Consider the following 19,719-nt stretch of genomic DNA (forward strand, 5'->3'; position numbering starts at 1 on the left):
ACCTTCTCGCTCTCTCTCACCTTGTATCTCTGACCTTCTCACCTTGCATCTCTGACCTTCTCACCTTCTATCTCTGACCTTCTCGCTCTCTCTCACCTTGCATCTCTGACCTTCTCACCTTGCATCTCTGACTTTCTCGCTCTCTCTCACCTTGTATCTCTGACCTTCTCACCTTGTACCTCTGACCTTCTCGCTCTCTCTCACCTTGTATCTCTGACCTTCTCACCTTGCATCTCTGACCTTCTCGCTCTCTCTCACCTTGTATCTCTGACCTTCTCACCTTGTACCTGACCTTCTCGCTCTCTCTCACCTTGCATCTCTGACCTTCTCGCTCTCTCTCACCTTGCATCTCTGACCTTCTCACCTTGTACCTCTGACCTTCTCGCTCTCTCTCACCTTGTATCTCTGACCTTCTCACCTTGCATCTCTGACCTTCTCACTCTCTCTCACCTTGCATCTCTGACCTTCTCACCTTGTACCTCTGACCTTCTCGCTCTCTCACCTTGCATCTCTGACCTTCTCACCTTCTATCTCTGACCTTCTCGCTCTCTCTCACCTTGTATCTCTGACCTTCTCATCTTGTACCTCTGACCTTCTCGCTCTCTCTCACCTTGCATCTCTGACCTTCTCGCTCTCTCTCACCTTGTATCTCTGACCTTCTCACCTTGCATCTCTGACCTTCTCACTCTCTCTCACCTTGTATCTCTGACCTTCTCACTCTCTCTCACCTTGTATCTCTGACCTTCTCACTCTCTCTCACCTTGTATCTCTGACCTTCTCACCGTGCCCCTCTGACCTTCTTACGTGCACCTCAGACCTTCTCACCTTGCATCTCTGACCTTCTCACCTTGTACCTCTGACCTTCTCGCTCTCTCTCACCTTGTACCTCTGACCTTCTTGCTCTCTCTCACCTTGCATCTCTGACCTTCTCGCTCTCTCTCACCTTGCATCTCTGACCTTCTCGCTCTCTCTCACCTTGTATCTCTGACCTTCTCACCTTGCATCTCTGACCTTCTCACCTTCTATCTCTGACCTTCTCGCTCTCTCTCACCTTGCATCTCTGACCTTCTCACCTTGCATCTCTGACCTTCTCGCTCTCTCTCACCTTGTATCTCTGACCTTCTCACCTTGTACCTCTGACCTTCTCGCTCTCTCTCACCTTGTATCTCTGACCTTCTCACCTTGCATCTCTGACCTTCTCGCTCTCTCTCACCTTGTATCTCTGACCTTCTCACCTTGTACCTGACCTTCTCGCTCTCTCTCACCTTGCATCTCTGACCTTCTCGCTCTCTCTCACCTTGCATCTCTGACCTTCTCACCTTGTACCTCTGACCTTCTCGCTCTCTCTCACCTTGTATCTCTGACCTTCTCACCTTGCATCTCTGACCTTCTCACTCTCTCTCACCTTGCATCTCTGACCTTCTCACCTTCTATCTCTGACCTTCTCGCTCTCTCTCACCTTGTATCTCTGACCTTCTCATCTTGTACCTCTGACCTTCTCGCTCTCTCTCACCTTGTATCTCTGACCTTCTCACCTTGCATCTCTGACCTTCTCGCTCTCTCTCACCTTGTATCTCTGACCTTCTCATCTTGTACCTCTGACCTTCTCGCTCTCTCTCACCTTGTATCTCTGACCTTCTCACCTTGCATCTCTGACCTTCTCGCTCTCTCTCACCTTGTATCTCTGACCTTCTCACCTTGCATCTCTGACCTTCTCACTCTCTCTCACCTTGTATCTCTGACCTTCTCACTCTCTCTCACCTTGTATCTCTGACCTTCTCACTCTCTCTCACCTTGTATCTCTGACCTTCTCACCGTGCCCCTCTGACCTTCTTACGTGCACCTCAGACCTTCTCACCTTGCATCTCTGACCTTCTCACCTTGTACCTCTGACCTTCTCGCTCTCTCTCACCTTGTACCTCTGACCTTCTTGCTCTCTCTCACCTTGCATCTCTGACCTTCTCGCTCTCTCTCACCTTGTATCTCTGACCTTCTCACCTTGCATCTCTGACCTTCTCACCTTCTATCTCTGACCTTCTCGCTCTCTCTCACCTTGCATCTCTGACCTTCTCACCTTGCATCTCTGACCTTCTCGCTCTCTCTCACCTTGTATCTCTGACCTTCTCACCTTGTACCTCTGACCTTCTCGCTCTCTCTCACCTTGTATCTCTGACCTTCTCACCTTGCATCTCTGACCTTCTCGCTCTCTCTCACCTTGTATCTCTGACCTTCTCACCTTGTACCTGACCTTCTCGCTCTCTCTCACCTTGCATCTCTGACCTTCTCGCTCTCTCTCACCTTGCATCTCTGACTTTCTCACCTTGTACCTCTGACCTTCTCGCTCTCTCTCACCTTGTATCTCTGACCTTCTCACCTTGCATCTCTGACCTTCTCACTCTCTCTCACCTTGCATCTCTGACCTTCTCACCTTGTACCTCTGACCTTCTCGCTCTCTCTCACCTTGCATCTCTGACCTTCTCACCTTCTATCTCTGACCTTCTCGCTCTCTCTCACCTTGTATCTCTGACCTTCTCATCTTGTACCTCTGACCTTCTCGCTCTCTCTCACCTTGTATCTCTGACCTTCTCACCTTGCATCTCTGACCTTCTCGCTCTCTCTCACCTTGTATCTCTGACCTTCTCACCTTGCATCTCTGACCTTCTCGCTCTCTCTCACCTTGTATCTCTGACCTTCTCACCTTGCATCTCTGACCTTCTCACTCTCTCTCACCTTGTATCTCTGACCTTCTCACTCTCTCTCACCTTGTATCTCTGACCTTCTCACTCTCTCTCACCTTGTATCTCTGACCTTCTCACCGTGCCCCTCTGACCTTCTTACGTGCACCTCAGACCTTCTCACCTTGCATCTCTGACCTTCTCACCTTGTACCTCTGACCTTCTCGCTCTCTCTCACCTTGTACCTCTGACCTTCTCGCTCTCTCTCACCTTGCATCTCTGACCTTCTCACTCTCTCTCACCTTGCATCTCTGACCTTCTCACCTTGTACCTCTGACCTTCTCACTCTCTCTCACCTTGTACCTGACCTTCTCGCTCTCTCTCACCTTGTATCTCTGACCTTCTTACCTTGTACCTGACCTTCTCGCTCTCTCTCACCTTGTATCTCTGACCTTCTCACCGTGCCCCTCTGACCTTCTCACCGTGCACCTCTGACCTTCTCACCGTGCACCTCTGACCTTCTCACTGTGCACCTCTGACCTTCTCACCGTGCACCTCTGACCTTCTCACCTTGTATCTCTGCAGGTAGCCCGTCCTCTGGGTCACGGTGGCCTGCATGGCGGTGCTCTCCTCCTTCAGGCGCCCGCTCTCCTTCCTCAGGTGGTGCTCTCGCTCCAGCGCGGTGGTCAAGCGCCTGCTCAGCTTCTTCTCGTTCACCTGGAGCAGCGTGAGCCTCCTGAGGGCCTCGCTCAGCTGCCGCGTCGCCTCCTCGGGGCCTTTGTCCAGCGTCTCCAGCAGATCCTGGGCGAGGGACAAGACCGAATCAGGAAGACGAGTCGCGGACGAGGACACGATATTACGACTGCGACTGTTGATTATGTCAGACTAGTATTTATACTGAACATTGAGACTTTTTAAATATATTTTTGACCAAATAGAGGTTGAAATATGATGAATGAAGGTGTCTGGTGAGAGAATGGTACAAAAAAAGTGTATTATTGACAAAAATCTGACATGGATTAGTCGACTAAGTCGACTTATTCGACGAATACAGGCCATGTTTTCAAGTTTTTGTTCTCGTTTTTTCGTTTTTTTGTGAATCTTTGTAATATTTTATTGTTTATTATTAATAAAAAAGAAAAGAAAAAGCTGGACTTGGCAGGAGAAAACACAACATGCCTGGACTGGACTCTCCTCTTAAACCCTGGACTCACGTGATACTGTCTGACCCGCACGCCCTCGACCTGCTGGACTCACGTGATACTGTCTGACCCGCACGCCCTCGACCTGCTGGACTCACGTGATACTGTCTGACCCGCACGCCCTCGACCTGCTGGACTCACGTGATACTGTCTGACCCGCACGCCCTCGACCTGCTGGACTCACGTGATACTGTCTGACCCGCACGCCCTCGACCTGCTCGACTCACGTGATACTGTCTGACCCGCACGCCCTCGACCTGCTGGACTCACGTGATACTGTCTGACCCGCACGCCCTCGACCTGCTGGACTCACGTGATACTGTCTGACCCGCACGCCCTCGACCTGCTGGACTCACGTGATACTGTCTGACCCGCTCGCCCTCGACCTGCTGGACTCACGTGATACTGTCTGACCCGCACGCCCTCGACCTGCTGGACTCACGTGATACTGTCTGACCCGCACGCCCTCGACCTGCTGGACTCACGTGATACTGTCTGACCCGCACGCCCTCGACCTGCTGGACTCACGTGATACTGTCTGACCCGCACGCCCTCGACCTGCTGGACTCACGTGATACTGTCTGACCCGCACGCCCTCGACCTGGTGGACTCACGTGATACTGTCTGACCCGCTCGCCCTCGACCTGCTGGACTCACGTGATACTGTCTGACCCGCACGCCCTCGACCTGCTCGACTCACGTGATACTGTCTGACCCGCACGCCCTCGACCTGCTGGACTCACGTGATACTGTCTGACCCGCACGCCCTCGACCTGCTGGACTCACGTGATACTGTCTGACCCGCTCGCCCTCGACCTGCTGGACTCACGTGATACTGTCTGACCCGCACGCCCTCGACCTGCTGGACTCACGTGATACTGTCTGACCCGCACGCCCTCGACCTGCTGGACTCACGTGATACTGTCTGACCCGCACGCCCTCGACCTGCTGGACTCACGTGATACTGTCTGACCCGCTCGCCCTCGACCTGCTGGACTCACGTGATACTGTCTGACCCGCACGCCCTCGACCTGCTGGACTCACGTGATACTGTCTGACCCGCTCGCCCTCGACCTGCTGGACTCACGTGATACTGTCTGACCCGCACGCCCTCGACCTGCTGGACTCACGTGATACTGTCTGACCCGCACGCCCTCGACCTGCTGGACTCACGTGATACTGTCTGACCCGCACGCCCTCGACCTGCTGGACTCACGTGATACTGTCTGACCCGCACGCCCTCGACCTGCTGGACTCACGTGATACTGTCTGACCCGCACGCCCTCGACCTGCTGGACTCACGTGATACTGTCTGACCCGCACGCCCTCGACCTGCTGGACTCACGTGATACTGTCTGACCCGCACGCCCTCGACCTGCTGGACTCACGTGATACTGTCTGACCCGCACGCCCTCGACCTGCTGGACTCACGTGATACTGTCTGACCCGCACGCCCTCGACCTGGTGGACTCACGTGATACTGTCTGACCCGCTCGCCCTCGACCTGCTGGACTCACGTGATACTGTCTGACCCGCACGCCCTCGACCTGCTGGACTCACGTGATACTGTCTGACCCGCACGCCGTCCACCTGCTGCTGCTCCTCCAGTTTGTCCTTTGTCTCTTTAAACGTTTCCTTCTCTTTGTCCCACGTGGATCTCTCTCTGGAAAAGGACAGAATGGTGAGGTGATTCGGTGGCGTTGCTAGGAGACAGAGGTGTTGGGACTCACGTGAGGTACTCCCTGTAGAGGAGGCCCTGCTGGTGGCTGACCACGGCAAACTTCTCCTTGTATTCCTCCAGCGCTGAGGCCAGTTTGTTGGTCAGATCTTCCTGATTCTTTAGCTCCTGAATTCAGATAAACAAAAGACAATTCAAATGGCTGTACGCAATTTTTGTCCACGTAGTCATGCGTCAGTAACAGCAGCTCTCTGGGTCAAAATGAAGCCGCTGTGTGCCGTCTGCATCTAATTATAATGAGCTTTTTATCGTCCGAGAACCAGGAAGTGCACGGTTTAACGTTTTTCACAGCATTAATCAGATGCAGCGCCTTTAAAGAAACTTCTATGTGTCACATCAGCTCTAAAACTAAATCAAACTCACATTGTGCCGTTGGGCAAGACATTTGACCCGTATAAACAATGGCTGAGCAGTAGCCGCAATATAAAAGAGCTAAGAACATTAGACTACAGAAGAATGCATTAGCAGCGTCTAAACACTTTTGATTAAAGATTTGAGCTGTCGCTGTTGAGCCGTGTCACTACTGCCCCCAGTGGTCAGCTCATGCACAGCTCCGTTGGAACGTAGAGCATAAACGAGCCTAAAGGCAGAATTGAGTAACGATAGTGCTCCCCCTGCAGCTCCCTTTTGAAACTACATTATCAGAGAACAACAGCAAAAGTTTTTGTTGTTGTTTGGTTCTTTCTTTATCGTAATAATTCGGTATAAAAAAAACGTCACGGTTTCTCAGGAGAGTTGTTTTCATGTTGGCAAATGCACAGAGTTTCCCGCTCAGAGACAGCAGGGGGCGACGACGGGCACTTCAAACGCCCCGGAAATACACATTTAACCATCTCAGGGGCTTAAAAAGATGTTCAATCAGGTAGAATGTGACTTTAAGGAGTAGTAAACTGTAGAAGTCTGCCGGTGTACTTGTACTGCTCTAAACCAGACCGCAGCAGCAAGAGTCTTACCTGCAGGAGTCTTACCTGCAGGAGTCTTACCTGCAGGAGTCTTACCTGCAGGAGTCTTACCTGCAGGAGTCTAACCTGCAGGAGTCTTACCTGCAGGAGTCTTACCTGCAGGAGTCTTACCTGCAGGAGTCTTACCTGCAGGAGTCTAACCTGCAGGAGTCTTACCTGCAGGAGTCTTACCTGCAGGAGTCTAACCTGCAGGAGTCTTACCTGCAGGAGTCTTACCTGCAGGAGTCTTACCTGCAGGAGTCTTACCTGCAGGAGTCTTACCTGCAGGAGTCTAACCTGCAGGAGTCTTACCTGCAGGAGTCTTACCTGCAGGAGTCTAACCTGCAGGAGTCTTACCTGCAGGAGTCTTACCTGCAGGAGTCTGAGGGCCTACAGGAGTCTAACCTGCAGGAGTCTTACCTGCAGGAGTCTGAGGGCCTACAGGAGTCTAACCTGCAGGAGTCTTACCTGCAGGAGTCTGAGGGCCTACAGGAGTCTAACCTGCAGGAGTCTTACCTGCAGGAGTCTGAGGGCCTACAGGAGTCTAACCTGCAGGAGTCTTACCTGCAGGAGTCTGAGGGCCTACAGGAGTCTTACCTGCAGGAGTCTTACCTGCAGGAGTCTTACCTGCAGGAGTCTAACCTGCAGGAGTCTTACCTGCAGGAGTCTTACCTGCAGGAGTCTGAGGGCCTACAGGAGTCTAACCTGCAGGAGTCTTACCTGCAGGAGTCTGACGGCCTACATGAGTCTAACCTGCAGGAGTCTTACCTGCAGGAGTCTGACGGCCTACATGAGTCTAACCTGCAGGAGTCTAACCTGCAGGAGTCTTACCTGCAGGAGTCTGACGGCCTACATGAGTCTAACCTGCAGGAGTCTAACCTGCAGGAGTCTTACCTGCAGGAGTCTGACGGCGTACTCGTTGAGGGAGCTGATGACCTCGGTGCTGCTCAGGTCCAGGTCTTGGGGCAGAGGAACCGGTCTCAGGACAGAACCAGGACAAGACTTCCTCCGGTCCAGCTCGCTCTGCAGACGAGAGCTCTGAGGAGGAAACACCACCGGTCAGACACTGATGAAGGGTCAAGGGTCACACAGAAGAGGCAACTTTTCTTTTTCAGCTTATTTATCCATAAAAATAATTAACATGAAATAAATACATTCTTAACTTATTGTAGCTGCCAAGGTGAGGAACAAAATGTGTCTAGAATCTAAAGAACATCTAATTAATCAAAACACATTAGACACTTTTGGATTAAAATATAGTTTATTCCAGGTTCTCTCTTTTATGGTCTAAAAAGCAAGTCATTTGTTAAATTAAATATGATAAATCAGGGCGAGGTTATTATTTAATTTAATTTGATTTAATTTAAAACATACAGCATATTATACATTTAGAGCCTTTTTGCCATGATTACTGTCATATCAAGGATTAAATGTGGGTAGTAGTAGTAATAATAATAATATTAATATTAATAACAATAACAAACTAACAAACAAAATAAAAATGGGAATTTTATAGTCATTTAAATGTGCCGTGATATTTTTTTCTTTTGATGTTTAGTTGAAGGTTTTTTTGTATTATTTTCATTTTTTCTCTGGTCGTGTTGTGTTCTGTTTATTAGGCTGCCCCAAATAAATTGTCTGTTTGCTGTAACCCGACCCACCATTTATCAAGTGGGTAGGAAGGTAAATTCTTTTTTTTCTTTTTTTTACTTTAAAGCATAAAAAAATCCAAATTTCTATCTAGAGTTTAATGATAATTTGCCTATGAAATTAAGTTAATATTATCATTTATCAAAAGAGATGCTACCGTAAATGTACAAAAGAAAAAAAATGAATAAGTCCAGACAATAAACTATTTTTGTACAGGACAAATTATTTAATTTTTTGGCCATTTTCATGTCGTAGAATCGTCGAGGTCTTGGTCATCACAAATTCTGCATTCAGCCACTGTCAAATCCCGTTTTTTCAATTCTGCCAGTGACACACAGTGACCGCCAGGGGTCAGTGACCTCCAGGGGTCAGGCTTCAACAGACAATGACCGTTGAACGTTCTCCGCTCGTGTTCAGTTTCATTTTCATTTCTTTTTTGGCTTCGTAATATTTTTAGCGAGTTCCAGTGACAAAAAATTATTCAACACGGCGCTTTTTTGAAAAAAACGGCCGGTGAGTCGGCGAAATATAAGAAAAATAAAAGAATTTGGCATAATTTTGACAAAATGCTGATATTTTTTTTCAGTCGGCTATAATTTTGACGGCTCGGTCAGGCTACGGCAAACAGACTTATTATTTTGCTCTGCCTTATTAAAATTAAATAAATTATAACATAACAAAATGTACAATTAATAAAATAAAGCTTCAAAAACAAATATAATTTATATTATTAATTGATTAATTGATATATTTATAAGTTATAAAACAGGGTTAGCCTCGTTTAGCAGAAGCACGAGCTCATGAACAGATTGTGAAACGGTTTGAACAATAGAACAGCAAGAATAATATATACTTTGTGTAGAAACTGTGTTTGGTCACGTTTGTGGTTTTGAGATAGATATATTTGTTTCATGAGCAGCAAAACTAAAGATCTGCTCCAAAAAAGTTGTGGGACTAATTGGTCTCTGAAGGCGTCCGAGGTCCAAAAATACTGTCTCTGGACAACGATGTGTGAAAGTGGAGCTGGGACGCTGAGCGGAGACGCCATACGGTTTGGAGGGGCGGCTGTGAGGGGCTGCGAGGGGCGGCTGTGAGGGGCTGCGAGGGGCGGCTGTGAGGGGCTGTGAGGGGCGGCTGTGAGGGGCTGCGAGGGGCGGCTGTGAGGGGCGGTTGTGAGGGGCGGGTGTGAGGGGCGGCTGTGAGGGGCGGGTGTGAGGGGCGGGTGTGAGGGGCGGCTGTGAGGGGCGGGTGTGAGGGGCGGGTGTGAGGGGCGGCTGTGAGGGGCGGGTGTGAGGGGCGGGTGTGAGGGGGGGCTGTGAGGGGCGGGTGTGAGGGGCGGGTGTGAGGGGCGGGTGTGAGGGGCGGGTGTGAGGGGCGGGTGTGAGGGGCGGGTGTGAGGGGCGGGTGTGAGGGGCGGGTGTGAGGGGCGGGTGTGAGGGGCGGGTGTGAGGGGCGGGTGTGAGGGGCGGGTGTGAGGGGCGGGTGTGAGGGGTGGGTGTGAGGGGCGGATGTCATCTGCACGACGGGCGTGAAAGTGGAGCGAAAAAACGATAGACAAACTGGGACGAGCTGCAGCACAAAGATCTTTTACCGAAACGTGGAAGAGAAAGATGGACGACTCCATTAGTTATGCGTCAGTGCGGATTTATTGTACAAGCAGCTCTCTGGGTCAAAATGAAGCCGCTGTGTGCCGTCTGCATCTAATTATAAAGCGTTTTTTATTGTCCGAGAACCAGGAAGTGCACGATTTAAGGTTTTCCACGCCATTAAGACAAATCAGATGCAGCGCCTTTAAAGCAGCTTCTGCACGTCACACTTTAGATCAGCTCAAAACTAAATCAAACTCACAATGTGTCGTTGGGCAAGACATTTGACCTCTTTAGCTGTGGCCAGTTGTGTGTGTTTCATGTGTAGCACGTGTGTACCTTCTCTCTAGCCGTGGCCAGTTGTCCGGCGGTGCTTGTGGCCTCTTCTCTGGCCGTCTTCAGCTCCAGACGTAGTTCCTCGTTGCGGCCGATCATCTGATGGAGGTGAGACTGAAGCAGGTCTGAGCTCTTCAAATCTGACGACTGAAATAACAAAAACATCATTTTATTTGAGTTTCAGAACATCCTTCAGGGCCACAGAGGTTAGATGTTTAATCATGTTTAAAAAGACAAACCCAAAGACATGACACTGCTCCTCCACTTGTACTGATGAGGTCAGAGTGAGGTCCAGAACTCACAAAAGCACGTTCAAAAACCTTGACCAAAGATCTGGACAAACCCTGAATATCTCGAACCGTCTGTGTTCCCTCAGAGTCCATCCGGGCCCCGTCAGAGTCCACCCGGGCCCCGTCAGAGTCCACCCTGACCACCCGGGCCCCATCAGAGTCCACCCTGACCACAAGGGCCCCGTCAGAGTCCACCCAGGCCCCGTCAGAGTCCACCCTGACCACCCGGGCCCCTTCAGAGTCCACCTGGGCCCCGTCAGAGTCCACCCTGACCACCCGGGCCCCTTCAGAGTCCACCTGGGCCCCGTCAGAGTCCACCCTGACCACCCGGGCCCCTTCAGAGTCCACCTGGGCCCCGTCAGAGTCCACTCTGACCACCCGGGCCCCTTCAGAGTCCACCCTGACCACAAGGGCCCCGTCAGAGTCCACCAGGGCCCCGTCAGAGTCCACCTTGACCACAAGGGCCCCGTCAGAGTCCACCCTGACCACAAGGGCCCCGTCAGAGTCCAACCTGAAGACCCGGGCCCCGTCAGAGTCCACCCTGACCACCCGGGCCCCTTCAGAGTCCACCCTGACCACCCGGGCCCCGTCAGAGTCCACCCTGACCACAAGGGCCCCGTCAGAGTCCACCCTGACCACCCGGGCCCCTTCAGAGTCCACCCTGACCACCCGGGCCCCTTCAGAGTCCACCCTGACCACCCGGGCCCCGTCAGAGTCCACCCTGACCACAAGGGCCCCGTCAGAGTCCACCCTGACCACCCGGGCCCCTTCAGAGTCCACCCTGACCACCCGGGCCCCGTCAGAGTCCACCCTGACCACAAGGGCCCCGTCAGAGTCCACCCTGACCACCCGGGCCCCTTCAGAGTCCACCCTGACCACCCGGGCCCCTTCAGAGTCCACCCTGACCACCCGGGCCCCGTCAGAGTCCACCCTTCCTCTTCCTCCTTCCTCCTCCCTCTTGCTCCTCCTCCTCCCACCTCTTCCTCGCTCTGAGCTTTTGTTGTGTGATGCGTTGCCATGGCAGCCAGCGGCTCCAAAACGACTGCTTTGAATCATCTTTGTTTCCTTTGTTTTCAAACTGGTCACGAGAAGAAGAGGAGAAGCAGAAACATGTGGTAATCCCAGACATCTTTCTCAGAAGTGGTTGAACTAATCCCAGACGTCACATGACACAGCGTTAACGTGACGGACAAACACATCGTTTTATCAGTTTATTTGTGCTCGTAAACATGATGTTATGACTTAGACTAAACAAGGACAAATGTTACACCATGAACACAAGCAAAATGATTGAATGTTCTGATTTATTTAGAGACGGTGCAGTTTATACTGTTGGTTTAGATTATTCAAATAAATATATATAAACATGTTTGTGTTATTGATGGTCATTGGTCCATCTGAAAGCCTTAAACCAGCGGTCAAACGTTCACTCTCCAGGAGGACATGATGCGGAGATGAAGGGGCAGTTCTATACGGCCATCATTGAGTCCATCCTCACCTCCTCCATCATCTCCTTCATCATCTCCTCAATCATCACCTCCTCCATCACCGTGTGGTACGCTGGAGCCACAGCCAGGGACAAACAGAGACTACAGCGCCCTCTGATGAGAAGGTGATCGACTGCAGACTTCATCTCTGCAGGACCTGTACGTCTCCAGGACTCTGGGACGAGCAGGTCGGATCACAGCCGACCCTTTGAGCCACTCCCCTCAGGCAGGAGGCCACTCCCCTCAGGCGGGAGGCCACTCCCCTCAGGCAGGAGGCCACTCCCTTCAGGCGGGAGGCCACTCCCCTCAGGCAGGAGGCCACTCCCCTCAGGCGGGAGGCCACTCCCCTCAGGCGGGAGGCCACTCCCCTCAGGCGGGAGGTCACTCCCCTCAGGCGGGAGGCCACTCCCCTCAGGCAGGAGGCCACTCCCCTCAGGACCAGAACCTCCCCTCAGGACCAGAACCTCCCGTCATAAGAACAGTTTCTTTCCCTCTGCCGTTGGACTCATGAACACTGCTTAAACACCTGTCACTCACTGTCACTTCTTATTGCACTACATAACTTTATATTTTATTTATTATTTATTTTAACTTTACTTAGTTGTGTTTGTATACATCTGGAGCTATAAATTGTTCATTGTTTTGTTGTTTGTGTTGCATGAATCACCAGGACAAGTTCCTGTGTCTGTGGAAATAGTGTGAGTGGTTCTGACCTGGACGAGCTTCTCCAGAGCCGGGATCTTCATCAGAGCTTCAGAGGCAGAACCTTCACTGATCTTCAAGGAGAGCAGCACGTCTTTGAGCGCCACCTCCAGGTCAGAGCGAGCTCTGCACTGCTCGTCCACTGTGAGAGCAAAGGAGACCAGATCACACATGAAGAAGACCAGATCACACATGAAGAAGACCAGATCACACATGAAGAAGACCAGATCACACATGAAGAAGACCAGACCAGATCACACATGAAGAAGACCAGATCACACATGAAGAAGACCAGATCACACATGAAGAAGACCAGATCACACATGAAGAAGACCAGATCACACATGAAGAAGACCAGACCAGATCACACATGAAGAAGACCGGATCACACATGAAGAAGACCAGACCAGATCACACATGAAGAAGACCAGATCACACATGAAGAAGACCAGATCACACATGAAGAAGACCAGACCAGATCACACATGAAGAAGACCAGATCACACATGAAGAAGACCAGATCACACATGAAGAAGACCAGATCACACATGAAGAAGACCAGACCAGATCACACATGAAGAAGACCAGACCAGATCACACATGAAGAAGACCAGATCACACGTGAAGAAGACCAGATCACACATGAAGAAGACCAGACCAGATCACACATGAAGAAGACCAGCTCACACATGAAGAAGACCAGATCACACATGAAGACCAGATCACACATGAAGAAGACCAGACCAGATCACACATGAAGAAGACCAGATCACACATGAAGAAGACCAGATCACACATGAAGAATACCAGACCAGATCACACATGAAGAAGAACAGATCACACATGAAGAAGACCAGACCAGATCACACAAGAAGAAGACCAGATCACACATGAAGAAGACCAGATCACACATGAAGAAGACCACATCACACATGAAGAAGACCAGATCACACATGAAGAAGACCAGATCACACATGAAGAAGACCAGATCACACATGAAGAAGACCAGACCAGATCACACATGAAGAAGACCAGACCAGATCACACATGAAGAAGACCAGATCACACATGAAGAAGACCAGACCAGATCACACATGAAGAAGACCAGATCACACATGAAGAAGACCAGATCACACATGAAGACCAGACCAGATCACACATGAAGAAGACCAGACCAGATCACACATGAAGAAGACCAGATCACACATGAAGACCAGATCACACATGAAGAAGACCAGACCAGATCACACATGAAAAAGACCAGATCACACATGAAGACGACCAGATCATACATGAAGAAGACCAGATCACACATGAAGAAGACCAGACCAGATCACACATGAAGAAGACCAGATCACACATGAAGAAGACCACATCACACATGAAGAAGACCAGATCACACATGAAGAAGACCAGACCAGATCACACATGAAGAAGACCAGACCACACATGAAGAAGACCAGATAACACATGAAGAAGACCAGACCAGACCACACATGAAGAAGACCAGATCACACATGAAGAAGACCAGATCACACATGGAGAAGACCAGATCACACATGAAGAAGACCAGATCACACATGAAGAAGACCAGATCACACATGAAGAAGACCAGACCAGATCACACATGAAGAAGACCAGATCACACATGAAGAAGACCAGATCACACATGAAGAAGACCAGACCAGATCACACATGAAGAAGACCAGATCACACATGAAGAAGACCAGATCACACATGAAGAAGACCAGACCAGATCACACATGAAGAAGACCAGATCACACATGAAGAAGACCAGATCAAACATGAAGAAGACCACATCACACATGAAAGAAGACCAGATCACACATGAAGAAGACCAGACCAGACCACACATGAAGAAGACCAGATCACACATGAAGAAGACCAGATCACACATGAAGACCAGATCACACATGAAGAAGACCAGATCACACATGAAGAAGACCAGATCACACATGAAGACCAGACCAGATCACACATGAAGAAGACCAGATCACACATGAAGAAGACCAGATCACACATGAAGACCAGACCAGATCACACATGAAGAAGACCAGATCACACATGAAGAAGACCAGATCACACATGAAGAAGACCAGACCACACATGAAGAAGACCAGATCACACATGAAGAAGACCAGATCACACATGAAGAAGACCACATCACACATGAAAGAAGACCAGATCACACATGAAGACCAGACCAGACCACACATGAAGAAGACCGGATCACACATGAAGACCAGACCAGATCACACATGAAGACCAGACCAGATCACACATGAAGAAGACCAGATCACACATGAAGAAGACCAGATCACACATGAAGAAGACCAGATCACACATGAAGAAGACCAGACCAGATCACACATGAAGAAGACCAGATCACACATGAAGAAGACCAAACCAGATCACACATGAAGAAGACCACATCACACATGAAGAAGACCAGATCACACATGAAGAAGACCGGACCAGATCACACATGAAGAAGACCAGATCACACATGAAGAAGACCAGATCACACATGAAGAAGACCAGACCAGATCACACATGAAGAAGACCAGACCAGACCACACATGAAGAAGACCAGATCACACATGAAGAAGACCAGATCACACATGAAGAAGACCAGACCAGATCACACATGAAGAAGACCAGATCACACATGAAGAAGACCAGACCAGATCACACATGAAGAAGACCAGACCAGATCACACATGAAGAAGACCAGATCACACATGAAGAAGACCAGATCACACATGGAGAAGACCAGATCACACATGAAGAAGACAGGACCAGATCACACATGAAGAAGACCAGATCACACATGAAGAAGACCAGATCACACATGAAGACCAGATCACACATGAAGAAGACCAAACCAGATCACACATGAAGAAGACCAGACCAGACCACACATGAAGAAGACCAGATCACACATGAAGAAGACCAGATCACACATGAAGAAGACCAGATCACACATGAAGAAGACCAGACCAGATCACACATGAAGAAGACCAGACCAGACCACACATGAAGAAGACCAGATCACACATGAAGAAGACCAGATCACACATGAAGAAGACCAGACCAGATCACACATGAAGAAGACCAGACCAGATCACACATGAAGAAGACCAGATCACACATGAAGAAGACCAGATCACACATGAAGAAGACCGGACCAGATCACACATGAAGAAGACCAGATCACACATGAAGAAGACCAGATCACACATGAAGACCAGATCACACATGAAGAAGACCAAACCAGATCACACATGAAGAAGACCAGATCACACATGAAGAAGACCAGATCACACATGAAGAAGACCAGATCACACATGAAGAAGACCAGACCAGATCACACATGAAGAAGACCAGATCACACATGAAGAAGACCAGATCACACATGAAGAAGACCAGACCAGATCACACATGAAGAAGACCAGATCACACATGAAGAAGACCAGATCACACATGAAGAAGACCACATCACACATGAAAGAAGACCATATCACACATGAAGAAGACCAGACCAGACCACACATGAAGAAGACCAGATCACACATGAAGAAGACCAGCTCACACATGAAGACCAGATCACACATGAAGAAGACCAGATCACACATGAAGAAGACCAGATCACACATGAAGACCAGACCAGATCACACATGAAGAAGACCAGATCACACATGAAGAAGACCAGATCACACATGAAGACCAGACCAGATCACACATGAAGAAGACCAGATCACACATGAAGAAGACCAGATCACACATGAAGAAGACCAGACCACACATGAAGAAGACCAGATCACACATGAAGAAGACCAGATCACACATGAAGAAGACCACATCACACATGAAAGAAGACCAGATCACACATGAAGACCAGACCACATCACACATGAAAGAAGACCAGATCACACATGAAGAAGACCAGACCAGACCACACATGAAGAAGACCAGATCACACATGAAGAAGACCAGCTCACACATGAAGACCAGATCACACATGAAGAAGACCAGATCACACATGAAGAAGACCAGATCACACATGAAGACCAGACCAGATCACACATGAAGAAGACCAGATCACACATGAAGAAGACCAGATCACACATGAAGACCAGACCAGATCACACATGAAGAAGACCAGATCACACATGAAGAAGACCAGATCACACATGAAGAAGACCAGACCACACATGAAGAAGACCAGATCACACATGAAGAAGACCAGATCACACATGAAGAAGACCACATCACACATGAAAGAAGACCAGATCACACATGAAGACCAGACCAGACCACACATGAAGAAGACCAGATCACACATGAAGACCAGACCAGATCACACATGAAGACCAGACCAGATCACACATGAAGAAGACCAGATCACACATGAAGAAGACCAGATCACACATGAAGAAGACCAGACCAGATCACACATGAAGAAGACCAGATCACACATGAAGAAGACCAAACCAGATCACACATGAAGAAGACCACATCACACATGAAGAAGACCAGATCACACATGAAGAAGACCGGACCAGATCACACATGAAGAAGACCAGATCACACATGAAGAAGACCAGATCACACATGAAGAAGACCAGATCACACATGAAGAAGACCAGACCAGATCACACATGAAGAAGACCAGACCAGACCACACATGAAGAAGACCAGATCACACATGAAGAAGACCAGATCACACATGAAGAAGACCAGACCAGATCACACATGAAGAAGACCAGATCACACATGAAGAAGACCAGATCACACATGAAGAAGACCAGATCACACATGAAGAAGACCGGACCAGATCACACATGAAGAAGACCAGATCACACATGAAGAAGACCAGATCACACATGAAGACCAGATCACACATGAAGAAGACCAAACCAGATCACACATGAAGAAGACCAGACCAGACCACACATGAAGAAGACCAGATCACACATGAAGAAGACCAGATCACACATGAAGAAGACCAGACCAGACCACACATGAAGAAGACCAGATCACACATGAAGAAGACCAGATCACACATGAAGAAGACAAGACCAGATCACACATGAAGAAGACCAGACCAGATCACACATGAAGAAGACCAGATCACACATGAAGAAGACCAGATCACACATGAAGAAGACCGGACCAGATCACACATGAAGAAGACCAGGTCACACATGAAGACCAGATCACACATGAAGAAGACCAGATCACACATGAAAAAGACCAAACCAGATCACACATGAAGAAGACCAGATCACACATGAAGAAGACCAGATCACACATGAAGAAGACCAGATCACACATGGAGAAGACCAGATCACACATGAAGAAGACCAGATCACACATGAAGAAGACCAGATCACACATGAAGAAGACCAGACCAGACCACACATGAAGAAGACCAGATCACACATGAAGAAGACCAGACCAGATCACACATGAAGAAGACCAGACCACACATGAAGAAGACCAGATCACACATGAAGAAGACCAGACCAGATCACACATGAAGAAGACCAGATCACACATGAAGAAGACCAGATCACACATGAAGAAGACCAGATCACACATGAAGAAGACCAGACCAGATCACACATGAAGAAGACCAGACCAGATCACACATGAAGAAGACCAGATCACACATGAAGAAGACCAGATCACACATGAAGAAGACCAGACCAGATCACACATGAAGAAGACCAGACCAGATCACACATGAAGAAGACCAGATCACACATGAAGAAGACCAGATCACACATGAAGAAGACCAGACCAGATCACACATGAAGAAGACCAGACCAGATCACACATGAAGAAGACCAGATCACACATGAAGAAGACCAGATCACACATGAAGAAGACCAGACCAGATCACACATGAAGAAGACCAGACCAGATCACACATGAAGAAGACCAGATCACACATGAAGAAGACCAGATCACACATGAAGAAGACCAGACAAGATCACACATGAAGAAGACTTTTAAATAGTAAAATCATAGTTTAAAAACAGAAATACAGGCAACACGTGATCGTTCATACGCCACGAATGGTACGAGAGAAAGAAAATGTGTGAATGAATATGATGAAAACTGAACAGAATCCTCACGTTTGGCCTCGAAATGCGACTTCTGCAGATCCAGCTCTCGCTCTTTGTTTCTCAGCTGTCGTTCCAAGTTTTCCGTCTGAAAATAAGAGTTGCATTTCAGGGACGATACGCACAAGCAAAAGTACAGCTAAAAAGGAAATACGCCTCATGTCTGTGTATTAAAACTCATTTCGAACAAATATTTACCAGTAAATTCTGCATTGTTTGTGTTTATTTCTCTCAAGTATCTTTACTTTGGCGTCTCTTGATTTAGAACAGATAATAATGTATCTAATGAGTTCAGTTATTGGTGTTGGCACTCCATCTACTGGCAGCAGAGGGAATTACCGCGGGGGAAATAAACAGAAGCTAGCTTGCCATGACGTGATTTGAGTCAGAAATGCTCAAATGGAGATGATTTATGGACTTAAAAACAGCGCGGGAGACATCGGGATTTGCACCTTTGACGAGACAAATCTGGGAAAGCGTAAAGCGTGTTTTTGTGAGGCTCAGCGGGAGAGGACCTCATAAACACGAGTAAAAGAAGAGAAATAAAGACACATTTAGACATTTAAATGGGCGGGACACTTGGGGATATCGGTCCGAGTGCAGCAGAACGTGTGTGTCGTGGGTATCGGGAGGGCATCCGGGCGAGTTACCTTCAGGCGGACGTCCTCCTCCTGAAGTCCAGGGACTCGATATCGACTCGGCCCCGGCTCTTCGTCCCCCGGCGGCAGGCTGGACTGTCCTGGAGAGAGAAAACATCATTTATTAACAACATTGTGCGTAACGCTAACAACAGCTAGCATGATAACAGCAGCTAGCATGCTAACAGCACGCGCTTCCTGGCTCTCGGACAGTAAAGCGCTTTTGACGACTTTCAGAGGCCAGAGCGAGTTTTGCCACGTGTTTGTGCGTCATGCTAACAACAGCTAGCATGCTAACAGCACGCGCTTCCTGGTTCTCGGA

The 19,719-nt window shown here is 49.0% G+C and overlaps 1 protein-coding gene across 1 annotated transcript in view; it reads right to left on the reverse strand.

The window, feature by feature from the left end:
* The window catches only part of cep290 (centrosomal protein 290), a 119,492-nt gene that overhangs the window by 43,520 nt on the left and 56,253 nt on the right, over positions 1-19,719 (reverse strand). Inside the window, exons 18-23 of the mRNA XM_072435548.1 lie at positions 12,619-12,749; positions 10,132-10,275; positions 7,451-7,594; positions 5,608-5,723; positions 5,438-5,540; positions 3,246-3,476 (exon numbers count right to left, since the gene is read on the reverse strand). Coding sequence (XP_072291649.1) covers positions 3,246-3,476; positions 5,438-5,540; positions 5,608-5,723; positions 7,451-7,594; positions 10,132-10,275; positions 12,619-12,749 — 869 coding nt within the window. The remainder of the gene's footprint in view (positions 1-3,245; positions 3,477-5,437; positions 5,541-5,607; positions 5,724-7,450; positions 7,595-10,131; positions 10,276-12,618; positions 12,750-19,719) is intronic.

This window comes from Eucyclogobius newberryi, unplaced genomic scaffold, assembly GCF_026437365.1.
Source record: "Eucyclogobius newberryi isolate DKJ021-1_F unplaced genomic scaffold, fEucNew1.0.hap1 SCAF_7, whole genome shotgun sequence".
In the NCBI taxonomy this organism is placed as follows: Eukaryota; Metazoa; Chordata; class Actinopteri; order Gobiiformes; family Gobiidae; genus Eucyclogobius; species Eucyclogobius newberryi.